The 26,615-nt window shown below is 43.5% G+C and overlaps 1 protein-coding gene across 1 annotated transcript in view; it reads left to right on the top strand.

Annotated features, from left to right (window-relative positions):
- NCAM2 (neural cell adhesion molecule 2) overlaps positions 1 to 26,615 on the top strand; it is a 455,107-nt gene that overhangs the window by 351,641 nt on the left and 76,851 nt on the right. The window contains exon 14 of the mRNA XM_066599100.1: positions 7,971 to 8,092. Coding sequence (XP_066455197.1) covers positions 7,971 to 8,092 — 122 coding nt within the window. The remainder of the gene's footprint in view (positions 1 to 7,970; positions 8,093 to 26,615) is intronic.

The following is a 26,615-nucleotide window of genomic DNA, read 5'->3' as shown; positions in this document are numbered from 1 at the left end:
TACATGGATAATCAGATCACATTATTTGCAGATGACATTATCATGGCTTTATTTCTTTCTGAAATGGCCTTACCCGCAACTATAAATATATTGAACACTTTTAGTGAGGTTTCTTACTATAAACTGAATGTTACCAAATCACAGATTTTAGGTATGCATATACCTGATCCTATAATGACCAAGCTTAAAAGCAGATATTTATTCCCTTGGGCTTCCGAATCCATACCCTACAACTATCATCCAATGCCTCCATAGATTCAACAAGATTTACCTAATTATCTCAAGCATGGTGTTTCCTGGGTTGGTAGGGTTCCCTCTATTATTATGCTAATGGTTTCTAAAATTCTCTATCTTTTTTGAAACTTCCTATTCCTGTTCCTATAGCGTACCTTCACAAATTGCAAAGGATCTTGCATAGACATGTGTGGCAGCAGAAACATCCCCGAGAGGCGGAAATAACTTCATATAGTCCATATGCAGAGGAAGGCTGGGGTTGCTGCAGGTTTTACACTATTAATATGCTACTATTATAGATAAAGCTTGGCAATGGAAAAGCCATGTACCTTCTAAACATTAGGTAATTATGGAAAATTAATTTCCAGACTCACTACCAGCTAGTATTTCAGTATGGCTTGCAACAATGGATATCTGGATACTTAAAGGGGTTGTCCCGCGCCGAAACGTTTTTTTTTTTTTTTCAACCCCCCCCCCCTCCCGTTCGGCGCGAGACAACCCCGATGCAGGGTCTTAAAAAAAAAAAACGCACAGCGCTTACCTGAATCCCCGCGCTCCGGTGACTTCTTACTTACCGGTTGAAGATGGCCGCCGGGATCTTCACCCTCGGTGGACCGCAGGGCTTCTGTGCGGTCCATTGCCGATTCCAGCCTCCTGATTGGCTAATTTGGCCATTAGACGCCGAAAATTAGTCGGCTCCATGGAAACGAGGACGCTAGCAACGGAGCAGGTAAGTGAAAAACTTCTTATAACTTCTGTATGGCTCATAATTAATGCACAATGTACATTACAAAGTGCATTATTATGGCCATACAGAAGTGTATAGACCCACTTGCTGCCGCGGGACAACCCCTTTAATTCACCTTATTTAACTATCAAGGATGGAGGCGTATAATAGTGTCCAAAGCCATTATTTCTCTTAGAATTCCCAAGTTACCTATGAAAGTATTGCCCTAATTATCCCAGCTATTGCACTTAATAATTGGATTTGCACGGCTATATCTCATATCTCAGGTATAAGGGAGAACTCACATCTATTATTTTGCGATATTTTAACAAGTATGGTATCACCTTCATAAGAATTCTATAACTATCTCAGAATAAGACGTTTTCATACACAGTTACCTAATTCAAGCTCCATTTCTAAAGCTATTCTTGAACTTGAATTTTCCAACTTGAGCAAAAACACCAAGGGAATTTCAAAAATCTATACGGCTATAGGTAATACCTTATGGGCTGAGAAACTTCCCTGACTAGAACATTGGAAAAGAGACTCGGGTCATTCTGTGAGCGCTTCTCACCTGCACTCAACAAGAAAATTATTATATCGTTTGTACCTCACTCCCAGCTGTCTTGTGACTATATATCAGACGCTAACAGATCAATGTTGGAAATGTAAGGGTTCTAGAAGAACTTTGAAACACATTATATGGGACTGCTCTCTTAGGGCTCAGTCAGACGAGCGATTCTTTTTGACGCCTATGTGCAAAAAAAATGCGCTCCACTCATGTTAAAAATGTGCATAACCGCAGCTCCGTTCCCATTGCTTTCAATGAGGCTGGCACTACTGCCGCCTTATTGAAAGCAATGGGATGCAGGTAACCCCCGCAGTGATTTTTGGGGAAGGGCTTGAAATATAAGCTCTTCCCTTAAAATCATCCCTAGCTTGAATTCAATGAGTGGCTGAGCGCTGCCTCTGATTGAGCAATCACAGGCAGTGCTCAGTTGTCATTCAATGAACGAATGAGCATTGAGCGCTCAGCCAATCAGACCCAGCACTTTCAGGAGGTGAGGATTTTTAAATCCTCGGCCAGCAGAAAGTGCTTCAGAGCAGTGGGGGAGCTAGTGACAAGACGTGCTGGAGCCCCGACAGCGGCGGAGGGGTGATGTATATATTTTTCTATTTTTTTTCAGCAGCTAGGGATGATTTTCAGGGAAGGGCTTATATTTCAAGCCCTTCCCTGAAAATCACTGCAGGGGTTGCCTGCACCTTATTCCTTTCAATGGGGCGGCACCAGCGCCAGCCCCATTGAAAGCAATGGGAGAATATTGCGATCCTCTGCCACAGCTGTGGCAGGGGATTTTTTCATCCCTGCGGGGAGTCCCATTATCACTGTACTGTCACAGTGTTCAGTGATGAGGCAACTCCCCGCATGGAGTCTTTATCCGCTGCACGGACCTTGCCGGTGCACGCATTTCCTATCTTTTTCAGGTGCAAAGATTTTGCACCTGTAACAAATGGACATGGGAACACATCATAGGGAACCAACGGTTCCAATAGACACGCTTTTTCTTGTGCACATAGGGGAGCGCAAAAAAACTTCACCCTTAGGGCGAGCACCCACTGGCGTTTTTTTACCTGCGTTTTGCGTTTTGCGTTTTTCCTGCACAGGCATAGAGATAACGTGTTCCTGTCCACTGGCGTTTTTTTTTGCGTTGCGTTTGCGTTTTTAACATAGGAACTGTCAGTTGCATATGTGTCCTTATTTTTCTCCTAATGCACCCATGAAAGTCAATGGAAATTAATGGAAAAGCCGCGAAAACGCCGCGAAAACGGCACGAAAAACGCCGCGAAAAACGCGCGGAAAATCGCGGAAAACGCAAACGCCAGTGGGTGCTCGCCCTTATAGTAAATTACTGGACCCACATTAGGTATTTGGATGAGCATCGCTTCCATATATCCCTGGAGTGGAATTGCTCTTTAGCACTATTGTATATCGGCAGAGCAAATTTTCTTTTCATAGACAAAACTTTAGTATTTTATATTCTTGTAGTGGTGAAAAGTCAGATGTTGAAATACTGAAAAAGCATATCATATAGTTTTGGACCTTTGATCATTTTTGTAGAGCAAACTATGTGTCTTTCCTGTGTTTTGTTGTTTCTCCTAGTAAGGGCGCCCAGCCACTGGCGGTTTTTTTCACTGCGAAATTCACAGGTTTTTTTTTCTGCAGGGGGTCTATGGGACTTGTAATGTAAAAATCGCGCGATTTTGCGCGATCGCGATTTTAGCTTTGCATGTCCCATAGCCCAAAGACCCCTGCAGAAAAAAAAAACGCTGCGAATTTCGCAGTAAAAAAACGCCAGTGGGTGGGCACCATAATAAAGGGGTTTTCCCACAACTTGAAATTGCTTCGGAACCCCTCTATCTTTCCCGGTTAGTGTTGACCAGGACAACTGATTGCTGCAGCCAATCACTGGTCACATCAGTGACCTTCTGTAGCCAGTGATTGGCTGCAGCAGTTGGTCAGCAGCAAGCAGGAAATATAGAGTGGCTGTTAGGCAATTTTAAGTTATAGGAAAACCCCTTTATTAACCCTTTCCAATCCACTGTCTGACCTCTGAAGACATTATGATTTAAGGCTATACAACTGTGATATTGGAAGACATCCGTCGGGGTTCTCTTACTGTATATTGCCAGCCTCTCCAACGTGTCACCTCATGCAGTACTGGCTTTAGCCAGCAGATGGCGCCGTTGTATAACGGCAGAAAAAGAGTAAGCCCCCTAGGAAAACCAAGATACAAACTGGATTGGAAAGAATTAAGAAAAACTGAGAGACCCTCAGGTTACTATTATCGCTAATATGTACCTCGCTAGATTCCTTTGTACGACTGGAATTTATAAAATATATAAAAGGACAAGTTGCTTATCTAATAACCAACAGCATCGAGGGCTGATGTCTGTTTTTTCAACCAATGTCACTACATAGTTAATAATTTTTGTACAATAAGCAATTAAAAAGCAAAAGCATTACAGATTAGAATGCCCTTAGTCTACTGTTTAATCTGAACATTAAAGGGTTGTATCAGGATTACAAGTTATTCCCTATCTATCCATAGTTATCCCTTAACTTTAACTTGCTTATCAGTAAGGGCCTCACCGCTAAAACCCCAACTGACTCCGAGAACGAGGGGTCCCATGTCCTTTTTTTCTCATCACCTGCAGTGATGTCACACTGATTGGAGAGCTAGTCAAGCACGTGTGATTGATGCCTCATTCATTTTAATGGAGCTGACGGAAATGCCCGAGCAATTGCCACTCTACTATTTCCGCAATCCCATTGAAAGTGAATGGAGCAGCAACGCACTTACACAAACAGCACTCCATTCAGTCTCCTCCTCTCTGCAAAAAAGGCTTGCATTCTCAGCATCATTGGGGTTGTGAGACCCCACGATCAGCAAGTTATCTGCCAGTGGATAGAGGATACCTTGTAATTCGGATACAATCCTTTTGACGATTGCATTTAGCTGGGATACCAAATGAGAGAAAGGTAAAAAGTAGTTGTAATAGTGAGCTGTATTGATATAAAGTCAAGGTTCTCTTAACATAAGCTCAGCTGGGTAGCCCAGCCAACTAAAGCTTATAGTATTTTAAGGTAGGTGAGTGGAGTAATAAAGACTGATGGGATAAGTGGGAAGCGGTCCACTTATGTGCATTAATGTAAGGGAGATCTGAAGCTTAAAACTATAGTTAAAAGTTTAACAGTCATTGACGTTTCTAGGTTAATTGTGGCTAAGATGTGTTAAACGCTCCTAAGTTTGATCCATGGGGACCAGAAGGCCATGAATTTGTGGACCTTACGGTTTTCCCAATGTGCTACCTCTTCAAGTCTATAGATGTGATCTACAATCACACAGTGGGATAGTAGAAAAGTGTAGAAGTTTCCAGGTCATTGACAGAAGAATACTGGCAGCAGAGAACAGAGCTCTCATTACTGGAGATTGGTTATTGGAGATTGTAGGGAGGAAGAGATGTAAAAGCATAAAACGGCAGGAGCACTAATTTGGATAAGGACTACAATTTCTTATTAGGGCAATTCAATACCATGGCATGCTGGTGAAACAGGGGTGGGGGGGCTGGGGTGGTTTTAGGGCCCTCCTCAGGTTCTAAGGATAGGGGTCTTACTTCGGCTTGTGCCTTACTGGAGATCGGTGACGTGGAACGAAGGACCATCCATTATTCTGCTAAATATTTTATTTCAACAAAAATAGCCTCCTAGTTTTGGAGGTTCAATCACTTAAGTGCTATAAACTGTATTGTAGAAAGTAATTTTAGCAAGAAGAGATAAGCATTCCACTCATCCTAGATCATGAACATAAACTTTGTAAGGCCCCATTTCTTCCTGATTAACAAAGTCTGCATTCAAGATCTTAGTATAGTTTCTATTTATCAAAGCCGGCAACCATGCAGTAAAGCCCTTCAATTGTTGCAAACAGGGTCGAGATAACATTACATGTGGGTCCTAAGGGTCTCAGAGGAACATGAGGCCAGGCACAAGACATCTGCAGCTGACAAACATCAGTTTGACAGCGACAGAGATGCCCTGATTCTCATAATAATCTCCTCGGGAATAAGAGACATCTCAAATTGTAGGCCTAACTTAGTTTAGCCATGCCTGATACAACACCTAACTGGCATCTATTCCTCCCACTGCAACCTCTGGCATGAACTACACCACGCATAGAGTCAGTCCTCTAAATGTCCCACTGAACCCCACAGCCAATGGGAAGTAGCATACAATACTCTCTAGAACAATATACGAAATGCAGTAATATATGATGGCCAGTAGAGGTCGCTCTTATACCATCCAAAGAAACATCATCTGAGCCCTTCTATGACAAATAATATAATATATATCATAAGAACCATAACAGGGCGATTTAAACAAAAATATTAATAACTTCCCTGAGCTTGTTTTCCACCTTACACAAAAAACCTTGCAGTATGTAATCCCCATCACAACCACTAGGTGGCTACAATAGGCACATTTAGGATAGAGATCTCCTGTCAGAGTATCACAAAACTATGTTGTTTAGAAGAGCTGTAATATCCTAACACACATATCTGAGCATTTCTATTGAAGAGGAAAGGTAAGGGGGGACAGATCTCTACTTCATATCAAAAGTTACTGACGGGGGCACAAAATCACCACATATGTTTATAGGACCCAGGTTGCTCCACATGTCCAAGAAGTTTGGGGATAGGACTTGTCATAGTGGTACAGTTTTATAGGAGTGAGATACAAACTGGTTGGACCTTGTAGTCCTTTTACCTTAATCTAACCCGCCTGGATGTAGATTTGTGGGCCAACAGGTTATTTATCTTTCTATTACTGACACCAGATAGCTCTGCAACAATGTCATTTTTTGCCAACCCCTAGTTTTCAAGTATGAAAATATCCATAGAGAATGAAAATTATTTGGAAGCGAATGAGATAATTTTGCATACAAGCTGCAGGGGAAGAAGAAAACTTGTTGGGCCATGTCAACAAAATGTTGGGCATTTTGGATGCTGTTATCTTGGATTCAACACTATTTTTCCAATAGGAAGGTAGGTGTGTGATATATCAAACTGGCAGAGAATTTCACCAGCAAGCAATGGTGTGCTCCATTTTAACATAACTTTATGTGTTCTCATGTTAACACAATGCTTTTTCTTCTCTACGGGCAATGTGAATGATGGCGTTATCTCAAGCAGAAGGTGGTGAGATCGTCCTCCATCAGGTGTTGCGCCATCTGCACTTTGTAAGGAAGCCATTTATGTATAGACAAAAATGGCTGTATGGAGGACCTGCTAAATCCACATTCTTGAGACAGGTGAATGCTACGTTGTGGCTCTTGCTGAACGAGGCCAGAACAGCGGTTGATGATGCTTCATTAGTAACTGGTTTTGGTAGTCCAGATTTTGGTATATCAGCAACAGAACCTGTTTCTTGGACTTTGGAAAGAAGTTTGGTTGGTGCACTGTAGGTAATGGGAGGTCTGGTTGGGTGCAATTGATTGAAATCTGCGGCGATGACATGTTTGCTTTATTCACCTGACATAAGGACAAATGCAAGACGTGCTGCTTGAGATAACGCCATCATTCACATTGCCTGTAATGAATAAAATCATCACTGTGTTAACAGGAGAACGAATAAAGTTATGTTAAATTGAAGAACACCAAGATGTTGGAATTTAAAATGGCTAAATATGTGGTAACATGGCTTCCCTCCTCTCCCGCTGCTTGTATGCAAACCTGGTTCACCATCTGCCAAACTGGAAATACTATATACGAATTTCCACCATTAAGTGGTTTGTGCCAAGGTGTAAAGTTATCTTCTACCAACAGGATAGGGGATAACTTTATTATTGAATGGGATCTGACTAAGGGTGCACTCACATGAACATATATCAGCTCGGTTTTCACGCCGAGCCGATATACGTCGTCCTCATCTGCAGAGGGGGGAGGATGGAAGAGCCAGGAGCAGGAACTGAGCTCCCGCCCCCTATCTGCCTCCTCTCCGCCCCTCTGCACTATTTGCAATGGGGAGAGGCAGGACGGGGGCGGGGCTAATTCGGGGACCTTAGCCCCACCCCTGTCCCGCCCCCTCTCATTGCAAATAGTGCAGAGGGGCGGAGAGGAGGCAGAGAGGGGGCGGGAGCTCAGTTTCTGCTCCTGGCTCTTCCATCCTCCCCCCCCCTGCACACGAGGACAACGTATATCGGCTCGGCGTGAAAACCGAGCCGATATACGTTCATGTGAATGCACCCTTATATATATATATATATATATATATATATATATATATATATATATATCCATGGTGATTCACACATATGGGTGTTTCCACACTTTTGGAACAACCTGTACATTGCCATGTTAAGAGGAAAGTAAAATGCCTTCACCAATGATGTAAACAATAAACAGACCTCATTGTTAACACATAATTGTAACTGTATATATTTTTTTTCTTCAGGTGAACCAAGTCCTCCCTCTATTCATGGACAGCCGGGTGCAGGCAAAAGCTTTAAACTAAGCATAACAAAGCAAGATGATGGCGGTGCCCCAATATTAAATTATGTTGTTAAATACAGAAGTGTGAGTACATTTACTATGGATTTTTTTTTATTTTAGTTATTGAAACATTAAAGTGAATGTCCACCATTAAAGGGGTTGTGCCAAGGTATAAAGTAATCTTCTATCAACAGGATGGGGGATGACTTTATGATTGCTGTGGATCTAACCATTGGGACCTCCACTGATCCCAAGAACAGAAATCCCAAAGGTGCCCACATGAATGGAGTGGAGGTTGTGCATGTCATTTCAGTTTGATCGGGAGGGTTGTCATCTCTCCCAATTTCAGTTTGAGTGTTGGAAATTGCTAACTACAAATGCTCGGCATTCTCTAGTTCGCCAACTGACATGAATGGAGCACCTGTGTGCATGTGTGACCTCCGCTTTGTTCAAACAGTGACCTTGGGAGCTCCATTCTCAGAATCGGTGGTCAGACCCCCACGATCATAAAGTTATCCCCTATGCTATCCTCTGATCAGCAAAGTCAGCTGCATAGTTTTGCAACCGTTGCCTGCCTCAGTCACTCTTTTGCACTTAGATTCTTACAGACTATCTATCACTACCACAAGGGCTCGCTTACTGTATACATTGCACTCAATAATAAAACTGTATGCACTGAGCTCTGAAGCTCCCCCTAGTGGTAGCTATAGGTATCTAGGTTGCTATCTTTTAAAACTATGGTGGGAATTCATAAAAGTGTTTATGCCAGAATTCTAGTGTAAAAAGGTTGCAACACTTATAACTGTAGCAATCATTAGCATGACTGGCACATTGTGATAACCTGATTCTCAGCATGGTGGCACATGGTAGTTAAAGTGATTCTCCAGTTTAGTCCATTGATAGTGTTAGAATACCAAAGCTCTATACCCATTTCTCTGATTAGTGCTCACATGATCGGTGCTGGTCAATCAATGAGCAGTGCACTGTGTGTATTAACTAATTATAAAATTGTTTTAGGCATGTTGGGTATCCGATAATGGGACCGGGAATCAGTTGGTTGGAAGGATGGCTGGGAAGCATAACTACAGATCATAATCCCTTCTAACCAACCCACCCACCCCCTAGCTCCAAGACAGATATTTTTCTGATATCAAAGGATCACTTTAAAGGGACTATGTATAAAATAATTATTTTAATGAATTTAAAGCGAATAGAGAAACAGTTTCCATTTTTTGTATCTGTTTATATTTTGTGATTGCAGAATTTTTTATTCTGTTGTCTGTATGTTAGTTTCCTGAGTTAGATTTAACAGAATTTAGAGAATTTAGAAGATATGCTTTACAGCAGCCTTCATTATTCACCGAAGGGAACCACTAAATGTAAAACTTTACTTTTAATAGATATAAATACATTTTTTAAAATAAAAATTTGCCTGATTGGATGTTACGGCACTCTGCCCCCCCCCCCCCCGAGCGCCAGGTGGGGTGCCCTGATCTTCCCGCACCCCACTGTCCCTGCCTACTTGCCTCGGCCCTGGCTATCCCCAGGCGGACAACTGGGCGGCGGTCCCTGCTCTGGCTAGGGACCTGGCGACTACCTAGATGGAAACTCACTAACGGGGGACAGAGTGCCGACAGAAGAGGCAGGTGGAACAAACCAACAGAACTTACAAGTACAAGCAGGGCTAGAGATGGAGCTCACAGGCAAACTGACAGGACACTGAATAGCAACTAGTGCTGACTGAGACAGACCAGACTAGAGGCTAACAGGACCAACAGAAACAGACTAAGCAAAGGATAGCAAGAAGGAGCTGACAGACAACTAGGGACTGGCTGAGGAAACCTGCAGACAGACTGACTAGATGAAAGCAGAACCAATAACTGGCAGTGAGCTCAATTCACTGCCAGTCTTTTAACCACAGGGTTCCGCCCAGGGGCGGAGAGTGGGAGGAGGCAACTCCACCCACTGCTGTATAAGAAGAACGTAGGAGTGCGGGCGGCACCCTACGGGAGGACATGCCCACGCCGCCGCCCCAAGCCGCTGGGATAACCCCGACACAGGGCTTCAGGCCGCCGGAGCCGACGCCGGAGCCGACGCCGGAGCGACGCGCGCCGACCACGGGACCCCGTGCCGCGCTGCATGGTAACATTGGATGTGTTTCTTAATATCTATGCCTATGATAACATATAAATACAGCCTATCCTCTGCATTTATTTGTTCAGACCAGAGAAAAGTTACACCCCTTAATATCAGAGGTTAGGATAGTACTCACTCTGCTTTATAATATAGCAAAAAAAAGCCAGAGATAAGTACATTACTTCACACTCATAAGCCACAATCGCATTTACGGCGAATGAGGGGTGTTGGCCAGGTAACTTATAAGAATAATGCAGTAAATTCTTGCTGCATTAAACTACACCAATATGTTATATTCAGACATAGAGAAAAATAATATGCGTTTGTTGGCTACGCATATATTTCAATGAAGTCTGATTGCAGAGAGGGCTATATGCTATTAAAGTCTAGCTATCTATTGGCCTGATCCGTTTCTTTTCTGGTAAAGAGTTGTTTCTGTCTCATAGGGTCAGCTACACTTCTACTGGAGTGTCTGTGATAATAGATAGCTGTCCCTAATACTAATTAGCGCCTGAATTGTTTTTGTGTAATCACATTCAGTGCCCTCCTATATCCATCAACGCGTTTCTGCAGTTTAGATAGTACTGCTGCGTCATCAGGATGGATTAATGTGGAGACAGGTCTTCACAGCACAATGGCATAGATTATGCTCAAATGCTCACAGCCATTGTGCTGTGAAGACTTGTCTCCGCTGTATCTATATGTTATCATAGGCATAGATATTAAGAAACACATCCAATCACGCAAATTTTTATATAAAAAAAAAATTATTTATATCTATTAAAAGTTAAGTTTTACATTTAGTGGTTCCCTTCGGTGAATAATATTTATTATAGAGGGAACTTTTCTGCCTCAGTGACATACAGCAGCCTTCATGGGTTATTTTGCAGGTAGGAACACTAGATGGCCACAGCTTATCACCAATTGTGTTATGTACAGTGGATATAAAAGGTCTACACTGCACAGTTAAAATGCCATGTTTTTGTCATGTTAAAAAATATAAAGTTGTTGTCCCCTCCGGGTACTAAAAAGAACAGGAAAACTAAGATTAATAACTAGAGATGAGCGAACGTACTTGATTTCGCAATCAAGCACCGCGATTTTCGAGTACTTCACTACTCGGGTGAAAAGTACTCGGGTACGCTGTGGGTGAGCGGGGGGTTGCAGAGGGGAGTGGGGGGGAGAGGGAGAGAGAGAGGGCTCCCCCCTGTTCCCCGCTGCTACCCCCCGCTCCGCCGCGCCTCCCCCTGCCCCCCGGCGCACCCGAGTACATTTCACTCGAGTAGTGAAGTACTCGAAAATCACGGTGCTCGATTGCGAAATAGCCCTTACCGAGTACGTTCGCTCATCTCTATTAATAACGTTTTACTAATTATTAAAAAAAAAAAAAAAAGTTTGAAAAAATCCCTTTTATCATATTTATAATAAAAGAATCTAAATAACAAAATAAAAATACATATTTGGTATCGCCGCGTCTATAAAAGTCCAATCTATTAAAGTAGCGCATTATTTAATCTGCACGATAAACGTCGTCAGAAAAAAAATACAGCAAAGATGAATCATTTCACATTTATTTCCACCTTCAATGTGATCCATTACTTGAACATTGAAAAACAGATTGAAATCTTTTGAGGTGGAAAAATAACGTGGTTGCAAAAATATTCACCCCCTAAACATACTTTATTGATGTCCCATTATGACATCATTCAGTCTTTTGGGGTAAATGTCTTTGCCCACTCGTCCTAGCAAAAGTGCCCCAAATTTATCAGATTATGAGCACATCTCGTGTGTGTAGTACCTTCCTCGGGTCATCCAACAATTTCAATGGGATTCAGATCTGGGCTCAGGCTGGGCCATTCCAAAACTTTGATCTTCTTCGGGCGAAGCCATTTGTTTGTTGCTTTGAAGGTATGCTTTGGGCTGCTGTCATACCAGAAGGTGGACTTCCTCTTCATCTTCAGCTTTTAAGCAGAGGCCAGAAGATTTTGTGCCAGTGCAGCATCTGAGGAGCAGGCCCACAGCCGAAGAGACAGCGTGGTAGAGAAAGGCCTTGTCACGGGGCTCTTCCGTCTCCCCCCACCCAACCCCTGGGGGTAGCTCGAGACATGACCACGTTACTGCTAGGGGAGATCACAGGAATTACCTTAAGTCCAATTGTCACTCGTGATGCCACCATTCTGTCCTCTGTGACGGATCTCCCAGATGGAATAAAGTAGTCCACACACAGGGCAACTTTCTGAATAAGAAATGGAAACGGCTGGTTCCGTCCGTTAACTATAAACTCCACAACGTAATTCCAAACAAACAGTCTTGGTACAACAGGGAGGACACTCGGGGCATTTGGACAATCCACAGTCCAAGTTATCTGTGTGATACCCAATCACGGCAAACTCTTTCTCTCTACCGGTCAACAATCACTTTGCTTTTTCTTCGTCCTCTCACTGTAGAGAAGTTTATTTCACTCCCAGCACTTCCCAGAAGTGCTGAGAATTCCTGGGTTAGTTAGGCCCAGGCTGAGCATCAGGCATCGCTCAGAATCCTCCATGATCCACACCCAGACCGACTCGTCTGGTGTGTGGGTGTCAGGCTTCTCTCACATCAACAGACTTTTCTCTCTATCTCCACTCGAATTCTTTCAAACACATATACATATATAACATAGTCACATGACACACAAAACATTACATTTTTCAGACAGGACACCACATACCAAACATTAACTCTTGCAGTCCTTCAGCCATGCAATCCACATAAATCAAATGCATACCACAGACAAGACACTGACAAGACAGACATAAAACATTATGGAGGGGCCCCACTTACTCTGGGCCACTACCCTAGAATGGACTGATATTTTGGAACTGTTCATAATTCCTCCATCTTGACTAAAGTCCTAGTTGCAGCAGCAGAAAAAACAGCCCCGCACATAATGCTGTCTCCACTATCTTCACGGTGGGTGTGGGGTTCTTCTAGTGATGCACAGTGTTGGCTTTGCATCAAAGTATATTTTGAAATTATGGCTAATAAGTTCAACCTTGGTCTCACAAACTTTTGAAAAACTTGATGTAGGTATTGGCAAAACATAGTTGGGCTTGGGTGTTTTTCTTTCTTAGAAAAGGCTTTCATTTTGCCCCCCTACCCCACAGCCCAGACTATGAAGAATACAGGAGATGGGGGTCACATGCTCTACACAACCAATGCTTACCAGAAACTCCTGCAGCTCCTTTAGTGTTACTGTTCCGTTTGGCATCTTCCTAGACCAATTTTCTTCACCTTTTTTAATACATTTTTGAGGGATATTCAGTTCTTGGTAGTGTTACGGTTGTGCAAAATTTAATCTACTTCTTGATGATGTCTTCAATGTGTTCCATTGTATATGTAATGCCTTGGAAATGTTTTGGTCCCTTTCTCCTGACTGATACCTTACAACAATTAGATCCTATGATGAGTTGTAAGCTCTTTATGGACCATTGCTTTTGCTGAAAAATTCAAATAAGGAAATACACTACCGTTCAAAAGTTTGGGGTCACATTGAAATGTCCTTATCTTTGAAGGAAAAGCACTGTACTTTTCAATGAAGATAACTTTAAACTAGTCCTAACTTTAAACAAATGCACTCTATACATTGCTAATGTGGTAAATGACTATTCTAGCTGCAAATGCCTGGTTTTTTGTGCAAATTCTACAAAGGTGAATAGAGGCACATTTCCAGCAACTATCACTCCAGTGTTCTAATGGTACAATGTGTTTGCTCATTGGCTCAGAAGGCTAATTGATGATTAGAAAACTCTTGTGCAATCATGTTCACACATCTGAAAACAGTCTAGCTCGTTACAGAAGCTACAAAACTGACCTTCCTGTGAGCAGATTGAGTTTCTGGAGCATCACATTTGTGGGGTCAATTAAACGCTCAAAATGGCCAGAAAAAGAGAACTTTCATCTGAAACTCGACAGTCTATTCTTGTTCTTAGAAATGAAGGCTATAACATGCGAGAAATTGCTAAGAAATTGAAGATTTTCTACAACGGTGTGTACTACTCCCTTCAGAGGACAGGCTCTAACCAGAGTAGAAAAAGAAGTGGGAGGCCGCGTTGCACAACTAAGCAAGAAGATAAGCACATTAGAGTCTCTAGTTTGAGAAACAGACGCCTGACAGGTACCCAACTGGCATCTTCATTAAATAGTACCCGCAAAACACCAGTGTCAACATCTACAGTGAAGAGGCGGCTGCGGGATTTTGGGCTTCAGGGCAGAGTGGCAAAGAAAAAGCCATATCTGAGACTGGCCAATAAAAAAAAAAGATTAAGATGGGCAAAAGAACACAGACATTGGACAGAGGAAGACTGGAAAAAAGTGTTGTGGACGGATGAATCCAAGTTTGAGGTGTTTGGATCACAAAGAAGAACGTTTGTGAGACGCAGAACAAATGAAAAGATGCTGGAAGAATGCCTGACGCCATCTGTTAAGCATGGTGGCGGTAATGTGATGGTCTGGGGTTGCTTTGGTGCTGGTAAGGTGGGAGATTTGTACAGGGTAAAAGGGATTCTGAATAAGGAAGGCTATCACTCCATTTTGCAACGCCATGCCATACCCAGTGGACAGCGCTTGATTGGAACCAATTTCATCCTACAACAGGACAATGACCCTAAACACACCTCCAAATTGTGCAAGAACTATTTACAGCAGAAGCAGGCAGCTGGTATTCTATCGGTAATGGAGTGGCCAGCGCAGTCACCAGATCTGAACCCCATTGAGCTGTTGTGGGAGCAGCTTGACCGTATGGTACGCCAGAAGTGCCCATCCAACCAATCCAACTTGTGGGAGATGCTTCTAGAAGCGTGGGGTGCAATTTCACAAGCTTACCTCAACAAATTAACAGCTAGAATGTCAAAGGTGTGCAATGCTGTAATTGCTGCAAAAGGAGGATTCTTTGACGAAAGCAAAGTTTGATGTAAAAACAATGTTATTTCAAATACAAATCATTATTTCTAACCTTGTCAATGTCTTGACTCTATTTTCTATTCATTTCACAACGCATGGTGGTGAATAAGTGTGACTTTTCATGGAAAACACAAAATTGTTTGGGTGACCCCAAACTTTTGAACGGTAGTGTATATATAAAAAAAAAACCTTCCTAGAAGAGTTGAACTTTATGCAGGGTAAATCAGAGTCAGGCCTTAGTCAGACGGGCGTTCTTAGCCGCGATTTGCGCATGCGTCCGGCGATTTTATAAAACCATTGCTTTGCAATGGTATCGGACACATGAGCGCTTTTTATGCGCTCGTCCGATAAATTATAGAACAGAAATCGCAGATCGCACCTATCTGCGATCTGCGATTCCTGTTCTCTTCTCTATATGCACTCAATGGGGCCGGCGGCAGCAGCGCCGACTACATTGAGAACATATAGAAGACAAATCATTCTTCTCTGCCACAGCTGTAACAGCTGTGACAGAGAAGAACGATGTTTGCCCATTGAATTCAATGGAGCCGGCAATACAGCCGCTCCATTGAAAGCAATGGGCTGCCGGCGTGCGCGGGGTGAATTGTCGGGAAGGGCTTAAATATATAAGCCCTTCCCTGCAATTCATCCTAAAATGTGTTAAAATAAAAAAAAATTGTATACTCTGCGCTTGCGTCCACCATTTTGGCGACGGGCGCATGCGCCAAAACTGGGGAAAGGTCCGCGGATAAGGATCCCATCAGGGGAAATCACCGGTGGCCTTATTTAAGTAATTTCACCTCCCCTCACGGATCCGATCCGTGACGGGAGGTGAAAATTGAGCTTTTTTTTACTTTTACATGATCGCCGTTATCCATTAGATAACGGCGATCACGTAACTGGGAAACGCGTAACATGGCACCCCATGAAATCTCCAGGCTCTTGGCTACATTTAGTAGCCAGGTCCGGGGAGATTTTAAATTACCCCGCCAATCTGCGGCTTTTGTGCCTGCGTCCGCCATTTTGGCGACGGACGCGTGCACAGAAGCTGGGCATTGTGCGAAAAAATCCGGGGGCTTTAGGTACCTAATTTCATCTCCCCTTATGGATATAATTCATGAGGGGAGATGAAACAAACGTTTTTTTCTTTTTTTTTTTTTACACTTTTTAAACTTTTTTTTAACTTTTACATGATCACTGCTATCCATTGGATAGCAGCGATCATGTGACCAGGAACTGCATACAGCAGCTCCCGGTCACAGCTCCCTGCTCTCGGCTACTCATACTAGCCGGGAGCAGGGAGTTTTTAAATTTCCCGGGCCTCCCGGCTCTCTGCGCATGCGCGTGACGTAATGCGTCTGGCGCGCATGCGCAGACGCCGGCGGCAGGGTTGGGGAGAAAGAAGAAGATGCCGGACGGCGCGGAGGACGGCGGGTGAGTACTCTCAGCTCCCATTACGGATCCGATCCATAAGGGGAGCTGAAATCTTAACTTGCCACAACTTCTTGTTAACTTTAACGTGATCACGTGACCGGGGGTGGGGTCCTGCAGCCCTGGAAGACAGCTCCATGCTGTCGGCTGCCTCCGGTAACCGGCAGCATGGAGCTATCACGTCCTGAGCCTGCAGGGCTTTAATTCCTAGAGGAGGCATGTTTTTACGTCCTCTAGGAATAAAGCCCAGCAGGCCTGGACGTAAAAAGGCAATGGGGCCGTCACTAAGGGGTTAATCACCATATACAATAATAGCATGTGGCACGCCAGATTGCAATATAGAGGAGCAAAAGTGTTCATGTGCAGATTAATGAGCAGCCGCTCAACTCAACCCAAGGTAGGGGAGGGGTGACTACTGATAACCCTAATCTGCACAGTATGAACTGATACCAAGATGACAGCCATAGATAGGTGTGCCACACCATACAGGAGTACAACCCACAATGACAAAGCTGTGGATTGCCCTGTATTAACAAAGTGCACCACACTAGCATGCCATCGTGGACTCCCCCAGTATCTATAGCAAGCCGCATGCAAAAAACCCACCCACTGATAAATGCGTGTGTCCGTTGGTATTTTGGCCAAAAGACATAAGCTCATGGGCCATGGCAAGGGCACCATGCGTCCGCCAGTACCTACGCGATCTCACTATTAACCATATAAAATCACAGAGGTGATAAAAAATGTACAAAGACAACTCATCAAAAAAGAAGCCAGATACAAGATATATACTGCAGGGAAGGCTCAATCGCCATATACCTTATTAGCATGTGGCACACTAGATTGCAATGTAGAGGAGCAAAAGTGTTCATGTGCAGACTAATGAGCAGCCAGTCAACTCAACTCAACCCAAGGTGCAATCTGGCGTGCAATTGGGCTTCTTCACATAGGCCAAAACTGGCATGGGTGGCAAAAATAACAAATCAGCAATTACTCACCTCTTTGCACTTCCCCGCTCGTCCCCAGACATCCCTTCTAAAATAAAATGCAGCAGCCAATGACAGCTCTCAGCAATCATGATACATCAGGTTTACGGGATGTCACAGCAGCCTGTAGATGAAAACAGTGGAGACCAAAAATGACAGCAGAGAGTGGGAAGAGGTGGGTAACCAATGATTTGTTATGTTAATGCATGGGGGACCCGGTGGCAATGGTTTCCTAGCTGTTGTCCGACAACCCATTTGAATGGAGATTGGAGAAGTGAACGATATATGATAAGAAATTACAAAGCACGTCGTTTAGGACATAATGATGATAAAAGTGAAAATCCACCCTCATAATAATAAATCTCTCATTTCTTGGCCTTATAAGCCTCATCTATTATCTCCTCATTTGCATTAAAAATAATAACAAGTCCAATTCCGAAAATCACTTTAGTTAACTTAGTTGAAAATTGTAATGAGACTGGAATAGCAGTCGCCCTCTTTTTTCATGGTAAGTGAATTAGAAGAGATTGTAATGATACACTTGACGTAGCGTACGTGAATTCATTTTCGATTTGTATAGTGAAACAAATAACATTAATTCTGAAATGTTCTCATTTACAATTCACTCATTTGTCAAACGTTATATTTATTGCAACGTGTCACCGCAATCTACATTTTAAATGAATTCACATCTCCACCAAAAATGGAAATGTTACCTATGTGCACTGAGCCGTACCTCTGCTGCTGTTCTCCACTGATTCAATTTGATGCACTAATGTTCGGATATGTGTCTGAAAAGTAACAATGGAGATAAGTCTGCACTGGGGACTTCTGCTGGAGTCTGGATTCCTTTAACTAAATGGAAACATTTTTGTGGTCCATGCCTATTGGACAAATTCCAGTCATATGTCATCCCGATCAATTTTTTGTAAGTAGGGACATAACTTTTAAGTAAGATATCACTCCGCACAAAATTGCCGTAGCCATCTTGGGGAGTACATGGCATACTACTACTGTAAGTCAAGCGGTATACTGTATATGTAGAAATACGCCAGTGTTCTTTGACTATTACTGTAACTGTTTGGTGGAGAGGGAGTTGGAAGCAACAATGCAACAAACTAAATAGGTTAACAGACGTTCTATAGCATTTTGTCATTGTCAATAGTGTATTCTGGTATGTGATACAATTGTATTAGGGATCCCTAGTAGAGATGAGCGAGCATACTCGCTAAGGGCAATTGCTCGATCGAGCATTGCCCTTAGCAAGTACCTGCCCGCTCGGGACCAAAGATTCGGCTGCTGGCAGTGGGCGGGGAGCGGCGGGGGAGAGCGGGGAGGAATGAAGGGGAGATCTCTCTCTCCCTCACTCCCCCCGCTCATGGCCGCAACTCACCTGTCACCCGCGCCGGCCGCCAAACCTTTTCTTCCGAGCGGGAAGATACTCGCTAAGGACAATGCTCGATCGAGCAATTGTCCTTAGCGAGTATGCTCGCTCATCTCTAATCCCTAGCATTATCCTCTATCATCAGCTTGTAAATGGCCCTCAAATGTCCTTTATAGGAGTTTTCTCACTAATTACATTATCATCTATCCACCACATGATTGAAAAATGTATGATTGCTGGGGTTGCAACCACCAGAACCCCAGGGATCATGGGGTTATCCTTTTCTACTGGAGAAGACGCTGGCTTTGTCTTATATTCCCACATCCTGAGTTCTCCTAGCAAAAGGAGAGTTGGTGCACATTCACAGTTTATGGAGATAGCTGAGCTATTGGATATCTTCATCAGTCTGTGAGTCATGGTCACTCACTTGGGGTGCATTGTTCTCATAACCCTATAGGTCAGACGCCCACTGATCATAATTTATTATCTATATTGTGGACAGGTGCTAAATGTGTTTAGCTGAAAAAATCCCTTTAAGCCTTTGCAAACTTTCTAAAGATGGTGGCTCCATGATGCTATAATAGGGACGACTGGCATCATAGAGGGATCCCAGGCTTGTGATTGCTCCAGTAGCCAGAGTGTACAAACACTGCAAAGAGCAGCACCTGTTCTGTAAGACTTTCATGTACTACATGGTACCTTACATGAATGCCCTTATATGTCTCCTCACTAGGTGCTGCCTTTCAAGAGTTGGCAATGTAGAGTCATCGCTCCATCTTCTCATTTGCATACATTTCCCAGAGGAGCATGCATGCCATTATAAGTCTCCTCACATCTTCTAGGTGCTCTCCCTAAGGAGAAACCATACGTTTCCTGACCCACGTTGCAAACTAAGCCATTAGCCGAACCAGAAACCTACTGTACACTGATGAGATGCAAAGACCCCAAAACAGCCTGTCTGTACATGGTTATCCTTTTCTACTGGAGAAGACGCTGGTTTTGTCTTATATTCCCAGTCCTTGTTACAAGGCTTGTTAAAAGGCTTTAACACTGACTTGCAGGAATGCTGTCTTCCAACAGGTGGTGCTGTAGAGGCATTGTTTCATCTTCCCATTTGTATAGATTTCCCAGAGGAACACGCATGGCCTTATAAGCCTTCTCACTAGCTGCTCGCCCTAAGAAGAAACCATACCCTCCCCAAACTCGGTGGTATGTATTACCATATTTCACCCACCATGGCAACAGTATGGCAACAATATCCTCAACAATATCCTCTCCTAGCAATAACAGTTGATCAACAAGAGCTTTATCTGCCCCCACCTGTGGCAAGCATCTCAATATCATCATGTCTGGCTTATCAGACACAACTACCCCTTTAAGCTTAATGACACCTTGGAAGCAGACAATATGTTCCTTGCTTTATTTATGCGGATCTCCTAGTGACAGCGACATGAAGAGGGAGGATTAAGTTCTTCTTTTGTCAGACGCTGCTGTTTGTCACATCAAACTGAGAATATGTTGAGACTGAGCTATAAATCAACCCAAGCTTCCAAACCGCAAGATTCTAGGGAACTAACACAATTTTGTCTTCTCTCACAGAAATGAATATATTGTTATGCAGTGGGTGGGAAAACAATTTTCCTTTGATATCCCGGCAGCTATAGGATACCGGCTCCTTCGCTTTGACACACAGGGCACTTCTGATTGAATATTCTAGCATCTGAAAGACTAGGAAGGATGGTGAGATGCAGCGGTCAGTGATGTCCTTCTACTAAGCCGCAACATAAAGGAGCAGCGCTATGCAGAAGACGAAGTACGAGTATCATAGTGTTCAGATTATAAACTACCTGATGAGTTTAGTTAAAAGGAGGGAAAGAAAAAAGCTGTCTGCCTTAGTCAGTCTATTAGCATTAGCTACATTTTTTAGACGGCTACATGTTTTCCTCTAAATTATAATGCAGTCACCAATTTGTTACAGTTTAGAAAACACAAGGTGATCGAGGAGGAAAGAAAATGCAAAAGCCACAGTGGATCCGGGCCAGACCCACAATTTGTTACAGTTTGTAGGCGCCAGCGTGCCTCTTTTTCTCGTTCTGGCAGACGTGCAGCTCTGGCATTGGCCCTGACTCTGTCAGTGATCCAGAGGGCGCAAGTGTGCACATGCCGCGCTCTTAAAGGGCCACTATAATAAATCTTCCCCTGCCAATCATGAAAAATCCCCGGCTCTATCAGGAACTCCCCCAAAAGCCAAAAATAATAGTATATTTTTTGCATATTTTCTTTCATTTCTTCCTATTTAAACATTTTTAACTGTGTTTTCTGGGACAGAAAGAAGAGTCAAAAGGGCTTAAATGATGCAAAATTGAATACTTACCTATCCCAGTAGCTCCTCGTTCAGCCCTGCAGCTTTAGTGCCCGCTGCTGCAGAACACAGAAGAAATGGCAGGCGGTCACATGTCGTTCATTGTGCATGTGAACACCCAGCCATAGAAGAAACCCTGTTGAAGCCTGTGAGTGGCTGAGCGGCCCACTGCTTCTTCTGGGCTCCATGCAGCGGACATCGGAGCTGCAGCGCTGGACAGGTAGCTACAAGGATAGGTGAGTTTTCCATTTTTCTTCATTTTAAGCCATTTTAACTTTTTCTAATGTCTTGGCAAACCCCTTCAGGGCTCAGTCAGATGAGCGTTTTTTTCACGCATGTATAGGCGCGTTTTAAAAAGGGCTCTACTAGTACCAATTCTTTCCAATATAAGCAGTCACATGTCTGTTTTTTACAAGAGCAAAAAATTTGCACCTGCAAAAGATAGGACAGCGTTTAGAAAAGTGGAGCCTTCCTCCCCAGTGAAAACATAGGGAGAAAATCGTGCTCCTCTGCCACTGCTGTGACAGCTGTGGCAGGGGATTCCTTCATCCCTGCGGGGAGTCCCCCTTCTCACTGAACCCAGTGACAGCATCCAGGGGTTTCACATCCAAGGAATCCCCCGCTGCAGCTGTGACAGCCACAGCAGGGAATAGCAATCCTCTCCGATTGCTTTCAATGGGGCCGCACTATTTATGTGCAAATTTTAGCTTCGGTCACACGTTTTTTTTCACATGCGTCCAGCGTTTTTTTTTTTACGCGCCCATGCATGCATAAAAAAAACACTCATCTGACTGAGCCCTTAAGGGGTTTTCTGTGATAAATACTATTGATGACCTATCCTCGGGATAGGTCATCAATAGTTGATCGGCTGGACCCCGACTGATCAGCTGAGCGGGTGCATGCTGTCAGCGCCGCAAACACACAGAGGCCGGTACTTGTAACTGCAGGCACGGCTTGCATTTATTTCAATGAAATATAAAAGTTATATTTCTCAAAAGGTAATGATAGAAAAAACTAACCCCCCCCCCCAAAAAAAAAAAATGGTACTTAAGGGGTTAAAGTACATGCATGCTTGTCGTGGTAGAATTTTGGGATTAGATTTTTACCATGTATTTATGTATATTTTCAGACAAAGTTATTTATTTTGACAATTAGTGGATATGACAGACCTCCGTGTATTGAGTAGAACTGTAACCAGAGAGCAATTCTGTGTCATATCTAATAGCAACAAAATAAGCAATGCTGTCCACTGTTCTAAATATATAGCTGAGAGGGGCAAAACAATGTCAGAAAGATAAAGTGATTAGCAAGAGCTAAAGAATAGAGTAGATCTTACACTGTTTACATTATTATGTTAGTACTGATAGTAAGACTATTGATATGCGGTTTAGTATTTTACAACATATGCAGTATAATATATACTCAATGGCCAACTTACTCGAGACACCAACCTAGTAGCGCATTCAACCTCTTTTGGCTTGTAGAATCACAGTAGTTCATCGTGTAGCTTCCACGAGGTGTTGAAATAGTTCTGCTGGAATATTGGTCCATGCCCATTGGATCAGCTGACAGGAAGGGGTCATCAGTTCATGGTGCTTGTGCCAAATTCTGACCCCCATTAACATGGTAAAACAGAAATCTGACTAGATGATGTCTTTCACTACTTAGTGATCCAATTTTGGTGCTCTTTGCCCACTGGAGTCTCACCTTTCTATTTCTACTAGAGACAATGGAGGTGAAACTGGTCGTCTGCTCTTATAGCCCATCCGTGCCAAGGAATGAGGAGTTGTATGTTCAGAAATGTTAGTTGGAGCACAATTATTGTATTTGGATGCTCTTGACTGTGCAGCACCTTTATAATAGAAGGAATCTTAACATCCCCCTCTGATCGCCTTCGGTGATGAGCTATTTTCATCCACAGGATCCCGTTTTTCCTGGATGTTTTTCCACGATCATGCCATTTTTGTAAACTCTCCACACAGTTGCGCAAGATGATCCCATGAGGTTGATAGTAAAATTCTGGCCCTGTCTAGTCTACCACATCTAAAAGGGAAGTCACTCAGATCGACAGATTTTCCCATTTTTAATGTGAAATCATACTGAGACTGATCCACCTAAAACTGATCGCATGATTTAATGTTGTACTCTGGGGTCACCACTATAATTTCCATACAGGAAAGCCCCAAATGTGAAACGGCCAGGGGCTCTAATGAAGTGGCCAATCAGTGTAGATATAACTAAAGGGTTACATATAGAGATGAGCGAGCATACTCAATAAGGCAAACTACTCGATTGAGTAGTGCCTTATTCGAGTACCTGCCCGCTTGTCTCTAAAGATTCGGGTGCCGGCAGGGGCGGGGAGCGGCGGGGGAGAGCGGGGAGGAACGGAGGGGAGATCTCTCTCTTCCTCTCTCCCCCCCGCTGCCCCCTGCTCACTCCCGCAACTCACCGCTCACCTGCGCCGGCAGCCGACTCTTTAGAGACGAGCGGGCAGATACTCGAATAAGGCACTACTCGCTCGAGTAGTTTGCCTTATCGAGTATGCTCGCTCATCTCTAGTTACATAATATTAGCATACATATATACACTACCAGTCAGAATTTTTAGAACTCCTACATTTTTCCAGTTTGTATTGATATTTACACAGTTTAATGTCTAGAACGTACTTTGAAATGAAAGCATAGAACAAATAAACACGCTAAGGTGCATACAAATAATGGATAACCTTGATTTGCCAAATTAAATCTAGATTTTTGACTCTTTAAAGTAGACACATTTAGCTGATATAACAGCTGTACTCACTTGAGGCATTTTTCTACAATTGCATTCAGATATTGTTCAGAAATTTATTTACAACATTGTTGCAGAGGTTCCCACAAATGTGCTGCACTTGTAGGTTGCTTTCACCCTTCTGTCCAGTTCATGCCAAACAAGCTCAATGGGGTCTAAGCCTGGAGACCGTGCAGGCCATTCCATTCTTTGTGGCCTACCAGCTTCTTCTTGTCTTCTGATATATAAGCAGTTCTGAAATAATCTAGAAGCATATTTTGGATCATTGTCTTGTTTAGACATGAGCGAACGTGCTCGGCCACGCCCCTTTTTCGCCCGAATACCGCGATTTTCGAGTACTTCCGTACTCGGGCGAAAAAATTCGGGGGTCGCCGTGGCGGCGCGGGGGGTTGCAGCGGGGAGTGGGGGGGGAGAGGGAGAGAGAGAGGGCTCCCCCCTATTCCCCGCTGCTACCCCCCGCGCCGCCACGCCTCTCCCCGGCCCCCGACGCACCCGAGTAGTGAAGTACTCGAAAATCGCGGTGCTCGATTGCGAAATCGCCCTTACCGAGTACGTTCGCTCATCTCTAGTCTTGTTGTAATATGAAGCCCTTACCAACTAGACGAACATCGGAGGGTGTTGCATGGCGTTTTAAAATGTTGTGGTAGCCTTTTTTGCCCAGCATGCCAGTCACCCATGTGCAAGTTGTCAACTCTGGATCCAGCAAGAGCCCCAGACCATCACGATTCCTCCTGCATGTTTGACAGTTGGTGTCACACACTCAGGAACCCTCCTTTTATCTACTTGATGGTGTGCAAAAAACCTGCGAGATGTACCACACAGTGGCTTTCTTACTGATACTCTGCCTGTCAGACCTGCAGATAGAAGTGGTCTATTCACAAATGAAATGTTTATTTTATTTTTTGCAGCATTAAGCTGTGCTTGAAGATTTTCTGCTGCGAGTCGCCAATTACGCAAACTGTTGTCTCTCAAAATGTTGACATCTAATTTTGTAGTGGCCTTTGGTCTGCCAGGCCTCTTGCTGTCAGTTTCTTCTGGTTTGCATGTCAGTTTCCAAGTGGCTTTTTATGGTTTAGGAACTTTTACTGACTGCCACTTTGTTCTTCTTGGCAGTTTCTCTGTGGGACAGAATTACATTTATAAGCGTTATAATTGTTTGTTTATCTTGTTTGGGTATTTGCCTTTTTTGCCATTATGATAGCAATGCGCTCTGTCTTGAAGAGCAAACCTATCAAAATTCTGCAATAGAGGGGGTTGTAATGCAGTCTGTTGCAACACTGGTTATATAGAATTAAAGGGTTTGAAAGTAATCTACAAAAGTTGAGACACCTGTAGGAATAGTTTGTATCTAATTCCAAACCATAATTTGCTTTCTGTGCTGCAGAGCACTTGACCTTAAAGGGGTTGTCCCGCGCCGAAACGGTTTTTTTTTTTTTTCAACAGCCCCCCCGTTCGGCGCGAGACAAACCCGATGCACTGGTTAAAAATATAAACCGCACAGTGCTTACCTGAGTACCCGCGCTCCGGTGACTTCTTACTTACCGGTTGAAGATGGCCGCCGGGATCTTCTCCCTCCGTGGACCGCAGCTCTTCTGTGCGGTCCATTGCCGATTCCAGCCTCCTGATTGGCTGGAATCGGCACGTGACGGGGCGGAGCTACACGGAGCCGCTCTCCGGCACGAGCGGCCCCATTGAGAAAAGCAGAAGACCTGGACTGCGCAAGCGCGTCTAATCTGGCGATTAGACGCTGAAAATTAGACGGCACCATGGAGACGAGGACGCTAGCAACGGAGCAGGTAAGTGAATAACTTTTTATAACTTCTGTATGGCTCATAATTAATGCACGATGTACATTACAAAGTGCATTAATATGGCCATACAGAAGTGTATAACCCCACTTGCTTTCGCGGGACAACCCCTTTAATGTGTTCCCTGAAAAAGCCCTTTGGTTAAAATAATAAATTTAGACTATTTATGTATTTCAGGTTAAAATTTCATACAGTGCCATTCATTTCCGTTGAATCCCCAGGGATAACTGAATTCAAGCATTTGGCAATCCATGGTGCTGCTATTAAAGTAAATAGGATCGCCGAGATTGCTGAGTGCTTAAACTTGACTCTGTCTGGCAGTCCTATTGAAGTGAATGGCACTGCGGTGTGCACTGCCACATATGTTTTGGACCCACTGGAGGTGATTTCTCTGGATCGTTGGGAGTTTCAGTGGTTCAACCCCCCACTGATTGGAAAGATATCCCCTTTCCTGTGGATAGGGATAACTTGCCGAGATGGTGATACTCCTTTAAGAAAAAAGTCAAACACTAAAATGTTTATCTTTTTATCAGTTTAACAGTTCAGTTAGAAATTGCAAGCCCAGTTTTGGCTATTAAATAGGGCATTTGAAAACTGCACCCAAACCGTGAAATGTAAAACCTGCTTACCACCTTAGATCTAAGTTCCTAAAGATACAATAACTAACGCAAGTGAAATATTCTTAGACTACTTCTTTGGCCTTCTGCCTTGCTTAGGTTTTTGATGTGTTTCTTTTTTCTAGCCAAAAGGGGATTAGATCCAAAGTATA

The sequence above is a fragment of the Eleutherodactylus coqui genome, chromosome 4 (genome assembly GCF_035609145.1).
Source record: "Eleutherodactylus coqui strain aEleCoq1 chromosome 4, aEleCoq1.hap1, whole genome shotgun sequence".
In the NCBI taxonomy this organism is placed as follows: domain Eukaryota; kingdom Metazoa; phylum Chordata; class Amphibia; order Anura; family Eleutherodactylidae; genus Eleutherodactylus; species Eleutherodactylus coqui.
Note: the sequence above shows the minus strand (reverse complement) of the source record. Positions and strands in the feature narration are given on the sequence as shown.